This window comes from Cupressus sempervirens, chromosome 5, assembly GCF_028749045.1.
Source record: "Cupressus sempervirens isolate cs-2001-9-10 chromosome 5, ASM2874904v1, whole genome shotgun sequence".
NCBI lineage: Eukaryota > Viridiplantae > Streptophyta > Pinopsida > Cupressales > Cupressaceae > Cupressus > Cupressus sempervirens.
Genome location: NC_143122.1, coordinates 669,588,251 through 669,595,430, shown reverse-complemented (window position 1 = coordinate 669,595,430; position 7,180 = coordinate 669,588,251). Strand labels below are relative to the sequence as shown.

General features: G+C 36.8%; 1 protein-coding gene across 1 annotated transcript in view; it reads left to right on the top strand.

Moving 5' to 3' along the window:
* The first annotated feature begins 3,824 nt into the window (after positions 1 to 3,824).
* LOC149557709 (Transducin/WD40 repeat-like superfamily protein) overlaps positions 3,825 to 7,180 on the top strand; it is an 88,650-nt gene continuing 85,294 nt past the window's right edge. Inside the window, exon 1 of the mRNA XM_089832264.1 lies at positions 3,825 to 4,097. Coding sequence (XP_089688390.1) covers positions 3,920 to 4,097 — 178 coding nt within the window. The 5' untranslated portion in view covers positions 3,825 to 3,919. The remainder of the gene's footprint in view (positions 4,098 to 7,180) is intronic.

Genomic DNA, 7,180 nt, shown 5'->3' with positions numbered 1-7,180 from the left:
AGTAACATTCTCAAACATGAAGACCATGTTAGGAACATCATGTAACTCTAGAACATGTAAGCTCAAATCCACAATAAGAGAAACATGTAAATCCCCAGCCATGTCAATCACTAGCAAATCAACAACATCCAAATCCACATCAATAGTAGCATGTAGATCCTCAACCACATTAGTAACAAGTGAATCCACATCAGCAACATGTAAATCCACATCAACAACATGAAAATCCAAATCGACCATATCTACAATAACTTGTACATCCTTAATCATCTTAGTAACAACATATGAATTTAGATTTATATCAACAACCATGTGAAAATCCTCATCCATATGTAAATTCTCATAATCAACAATCTCATCATCCACAATAAGATGCTCTACAATTTCCATTTCATATACAACACAAAATCATGAAAAAAAATCTCCTTTCCAATCTTAACAATGTTAGGAATCTCTGTGGTAAGCTCAGGTATCTCAACAACAACCACAAGTTGCTTTATAGGTTTCATATCAGATTCCATAAACTAATAAAAAAAACCAAAACCAACCACACATACCTCTTCAACTTAAATGAAGTCATCATTTGCATCAACCTTGTCATGCTTTCTTCTTTCTTGAACAAGTCTTCTAACATGCCACACAACATTCTTCTTGATAAGTAGACTCCAACTCAAACTAGGCTTCAGTATCCTCTCAATAATTTCAATCCAAGATGGATTCCTCTCAAAGCATAACTGCCTCACATTGACAATCTGATTGCAAGACTCCAACACTTGATGATCTTCTTTCCATCTTCACAACTTGCCTCAACTTGGTGATTTGTTCACTCAAGGAAAACTCCATTTTCTCACATCAAGGTTTCTTCACAACCAAAAGATCCATCTGCAGGTCCTTTGCAATTGTAAGTCAGAACCAAGATCTACTAACTCACAATATAGAGATCCATGGCTCCACAGATAATCAATCCTCCACACAACTAGCACAAGATCAAATTGTACTCCAAATCTAGAAGATCAACCAATAACACGAAATCAACTAACTCTGATACTGCTTAATGTAGTACAAGGTAGGAGAACTCGCAAAGGATATTTTTTAGCCCCCAACAAATAACCACATAGCGGAAGAATAAAAATACCTCTGAGATTTAATTCCAAACAACATAATTCTCATTATAGAATCATAAGATATACATCCAACATGACCAGGTGTAAGGCCTTTCGGGTTATTGCCAAATACAAAGTAATTACAATAATAGTTTTGCAAGACCTTGCAAGATCCAAACTCCTAGCTAGCCCGTACCCACAATCTAGTAGAAAATACCAAGAAGAACCTAAACTTGTGCTTGCAAGCCACCAAGAAACCTTCTCATTTTCCAAACCCATACTTAGTTACTAGCTTAGGTAAGCTTCGCTCCTCTTAGCTATTTGATCTTCTCCCTACTGAAAATGAATGCCTCTAGACATCAGAAGAACCTCTACTTATACTAAACCAAGCCATAGAGCGGATTAGCAAGTTACATTAAATAAACATTCACATTAAATAAACCCTCAAGCCACAAGTGAACTTGGCGACAAACATTAAATACATGAAATAACTAAATACTTAGGACAAGCCCCAAGTTTAAAATGCATAACTAACTCATAAGACCAAATAAGAGTATGGCTCTTAGGTGTAGGTCCACGTGCCATCCAATGATGCAAATCCAAGAGTGCACACGTCAACTCCTTTGGATCGAAGCTCATAGCAACAACCTCTAAGGCCTGTCCAGGAAATCAAGAACACACTACCAATAGCCACTAGAAAAGGCTCTAACTCCAACACGATAGCTCCAATCTTTATGTGCACTCAGGATAAGGTTCCCCAATGTGCCTCAAACACATCCCCAATTATGCAAACCATAAGTCCACAAATCTGAGCTCGATGCTCCTACACCACCATCAATATCAAAAAACTCAATATTCGGAGGGTTGGTTGGGTTAAACAGACAATAGGGATTAATGGAGGGAATGAGAACCCATAGGGGAAGAATCATCTGCATAGTGAAAAATAGAGAGCATACCAACAATCCATATAATATCTAAATAAAATTCATAAGGGAACAAAAAGGAGTTCATAGGGGTTGTAGCTAAGATCAATAAAGGATTATTTCAAATGCCTATAGTATGTAAAGATGAGAGAGTGAAGAGCTTGTCATCAGAGCACCACATCAAATCCACGTAAAACAAGGAACTGCACTATTCAGTGCTTGGTTGCTCATGATTGTTTATATTCTTACCCACTATGGAAAATCCCAACTATTTCTCATTAAATCCCTCCTAGTTTTATAAATCAAAACCCCAAAAACAAGAATTTAAAAAACCATAATTAGGGTTAGCAAATATACTAAATCAATATATGAATGCCATGGGAATGGGCCTGCTATATATTTGGGGCAGGGGGTTGCATTTGTGCTGCAACTTAATGCTGATAAGAATTTGTCTCAAAAAGATTGGGGCCACAAATTGTGCTGCTCAAATATGACAAGAGTTACAGTGTTCTTATGGCATAATTGATGGTGTTTTTGCACAGGTTTTTAGCGGTTTCAAGCAATTTCATTTTCAAATAAAATCAGATTTCAAGCTAGGCAATTTCATTTTCAAATGACACAAATTAGGTTTGAAACAATTTCATTTTCAAATCACAAATTTGAAGCAACACAGGTCCTTACCCAGGCAATAATGTCAATTCACATGCAAACTTGGCACTCAAACCCCACGATGGTCAATATGTGCCATTCTTGTGTGGACAACTATGAAAATGAATTTGTCTTTGTCATTTTTTTAATGTTATTGTGTAACTATCAGAATTTAGACTTCTATTTTATAAGTAGTCGATATTTCGATGATATCGAGGGGTGATTGAAAAAACAAAAAAACAAAATGTGCCTTGTTGGTGGAAACAAACATCAAAAAATTAGGCCAAATGTAGTAGTGTCATTCCCATCATGTAAAATATGCTAACTTCATAAAAAAAAAAAAGCCCTTCTTTATTGTACAATTGCCCTCTCCTACAGAATCATTCTAATGCCTTAACATATTGCTAAGTTGGTTAGAGAATTGACAACTCATTTCAATCTTGGTATATATAAGTTTGTTTTAAAATCTTCAAAGAGCTAATTGCTACCCATATTACATCAATCCACTTCCTTAGTTTCCAATCAAGGTTTTTTCTTCTTGTATTGCATTGCTAGTTATGAGATAATCTCCTTCTGGATGTAGCCTCTTAACGTTTAATTTGGTGCCACAATTTAAGCCAAGTAAACCAAGACACAAGTCAACATCATTTTTGGTCGTCAGTCCCATAAACTCAATCTTCACATAGACCACCTCACTATTATGACCACAAACAACAAACCCACTCTCCCCTAGATTGCCCTTCAAAGTATTGTCAAAATTGATGTCCAACTAACCTTCTTTCAATATAGACCAAGTTACCTTGATTCTCAAGTTTGAAAGATGATAATCCTCCCAACCCTTAAAGAGGAAAATAATAATTAGAACTAAATTTAAAATTACTTTAAAAAATATTGATAAATTTATTATTATTATAATTATTATTTTTTAATTAGACTCATTTTTTTTCAAATATATTTTTATTATTACTACTAGTACAATTTTAACAAAAAGGAGAATTGCGATTAATATTTCATGAACGCAATTAAATAATATAGCTTAAAATTATAATAATTAAGAATTACAATAAATATTTTATTATTATTTTATTACAGTGCTCGCACGTTCAGTTTGTCAACAACTCAATAGATTCTCATCCCGGCTTAAACCCCTAAACTGCGAATTACAAGGATGTGCAATTTCCTTTGAGGGATACAGGGTTTTAAGCTCAAAAGTTATTGGCTTCTGAAAACGCAGACTGAGAAAGTATGGAGAAAACACAAGATAATGGTAATGAGCAGAACAAGGAAGAATCTCGGCAGGTGCAGGTCCGATTCACAACAAAACTACCGCCTGATTTAAAAGTTCCATCAACATCCTTTGCTGTTCCTGCCAACCTCACCAGATATGGCCTCTCAGAAGTCATCAACACCCTTCTTGGTCACGGTGAGTTTTTTCACTTTTAATCTTGTTTTCCTTCTCTGGGTTTCCTAAAAAAAAATAGGTGATAGTATTGATTGACTAAAGATTGAATTGTTTTCATTTGCTCAACTCGCCCAAATCTAGAATTTTGGGTCAGCATTGTAGACGGGGGTATACTTAATCGTTCAAGAAAATGCCACAGTTTTATTACTTCCCTTAAACGTATGCCACAATCCTAGACCTGGAGTTGCCATTTGTGGAAGTAAAATAAGTGTTTATCAAGATGTTTTATAGGGTTAGGGATAAATAGTAGATAAACTCTCTCTTCTACTTTGTGCTTGGCTAGGCCAAAGAGGGGGTGTCTTTAGAGGTAATATTTAACTAGATTTAACCACAACTAAAGCTATTACAAATAAAAAGATTGCACTGGTATCTAGCTGTACTTTTTGACCTCAAACAAGTCTATGCCATGACCTCTATATATAGCTGATGAAACATATGCAAAGCGTGAATCTCGTAGGATAAAATTTTCAAGGTTTGTTGTAACATTTATTTCGGTTTAACAATGAGTATAAACTCAATAAAAGTCTATTTCCTACTCTAATTTTATTACCAATTTTATTAGTGAATGATTTGTTCTTTTAAGGATTTATGGCAAATCAAGATTTGAAGTCTGGTGCCTTAAATAGGTTGCAAAGTTGCATTCAACCATAAAAACAACAATAGAGGTATGATACCAAACAATTAGAAAGAGACCATTGCAAATAGAAACTTGCAATGAATTAGAATGTTGCGACATTTATCAAATTTGTATTACAACCACATTTTTGAATGTTGTGATAAAAAAAATCACACACGAGGAGGAACATGTCACACTTCTTAGCTCAAAATTCTCCAAAATGCTTGCAACTGGCCAAGGAGACATAATATTACATATATTTGGTTCCATGATCTACCCCTTTGCAACTTCTGGAATGCATTGCCTAGATGGTGAATGGATATGCAATTGTTGAATCCTTATAGGATCCTTTTCATTGTGGTCTGAAATCAACAAGTGACCAACCCTTTCAATTTGGAAGGAGCTTGCATATAGAGATCTTACATAGGTTGTAACTCAAGGGCAAGAAGTGTCAAGGTGTTGAGTACTCTCAAGTATTTGCAACCAACAAAAGAGGGTGTTATAAATGCGATAACTTTGAAAATATCATGATCAATACTTTGTAGATCACACACATCCACACACCTCTTGAGCATCTGACCTTCATGAGTTATGCCTAAAATCATAGCCATAGTTGTCGAGTTGAAGTAGTGAGGCATGGAAGAACATTTATAGATCTACAAATTGTGGCTTAATCATAGTTACACCTCCTTGGGGGATGGGGGGACAAGTTTTAGGGACGAGGGGACAAAGGGGCCTTAATTTGGGAATGACATAAGGATGGTGGGGGGACGACGGTGGGGGACTGGGGGGGTTGTATTTACTATACATATGGTACTTAAAATGCTAGTTATGAAAAGATGTATTGCAACATAAGATATAAAGATGTAAACAAGTAAATACTTGAACATTGCATTGAATTGGAACATCAAACATTGAACATAAATAGTCAAATTAGCAAATAGTTAACATTGGGACGCCCCCCCATCCTTGGCAGAGGTGGTGGAATTTGGTGGTGCCGCTTGGGACGGGGGAACGAAGTCCCCAAGTCCCCAATGCGTGGGGCAAAAAGGTCAATGATTAATGAATGACCGTCAATTCAATCTACGGATACCCTACTGTTTTAAGGGGGTATTGGAAGCCCTTCTAGAGCACATCTATAGATTGAAAAGTAGAATGCATTTGGTTGCTGCGACTTCAGTCATCTTTATTTTCCCGATCTAAACTACAAAGTATTTCTATGTGGTGTACGTGTACCTTTCATTGGGTATTCTTTCCTTAAGTTTTTTTTTCTGTCGTGATAAAACTCATACTCTATAATGGGTGGCTAGAAATTGGGAGTCGAGGGTTGGAAGGAAGGAGGAAACACAATAGTAAGGGACAAGTGAAATGGGAAGAGGTTCATTCTCAATTTTCGATCCTAGGGAAGGATTGACATGTTGAGTGCTGGTAGTGGGAATGGATCAATGATAGGGGAGTTGTGAGGGAAATTGTCTTGGGGAGGGAATCAGGACTAGGAAGAAAAAGGTATTGGGACAATGTTATCAGAGAGGAACACAATTTGGGACTGAGTCCCAGGGTTCCAAAGGATGAGGATAAAGGATCACGGTGAAAAGCAAGGATTGAGTCTTGGAAACGACCATGGGTCAAGAATAAGATCGGGATGTAAGGCTCACAAAGAAGCTTGTTGTTTGAAGGGACCTAGGGGATAGATAGGAAAAAATAACCACGGGACTAGGGAATGTCACAAAACAAGGACCATGAAATTAGTTTCTAAGTCCATGGTTCCTCTTAGAAGGCCCAACTTTGCTGGAAAGGGAAGGAGATAGGGAATGAGGGGATGAGACAAAGGTCAAGGTGGGAATTGGGGCACAAAACAAATTTGGTACTTGGATGTGGTGTCGAGGTTTGTAGCTCCCCCATGGGATTGAGGATTGGTAGGTGAAAGCAGGAATAGAAGTTACGATCCTAGGAGGTGGGGTGGAACAAGGAATGGATACCACAAGCCAAAGTTAGAGCATTGGAGGGTCTCAAAATTTGTGAATATCTTGACATATCATCATTATATGGTCCCTTTTCAACACTTTGGGGAACTTCGTGAATTGTGTTACACTTTCAAGAAGTTTTTGAACCCAAAGAGCATTGGAGGGTTTCAGAATTTGTGAATATCTCGACATATCATCATTATATGGTCCCTTTTCAGCACTTTGGGGAACTTCATGAATTGTGTTACATTTTCAAGAAGTTTTAAAACCCATTACCCACATCAAAAAACTTGTAACTTTCTTAACTTATTTATCTCTCTTTTGTATCTTGGGCCTTTTGCAACCTAGCAAACCACATCACACTTTACAACAATTTTTCACATTTTCTTCCAAGCCTTCGATGTAGAGCCCAGCCACTAACGTCGTTTACAAAATTTCCAAATAGCAATAACCAATCCAAGCCC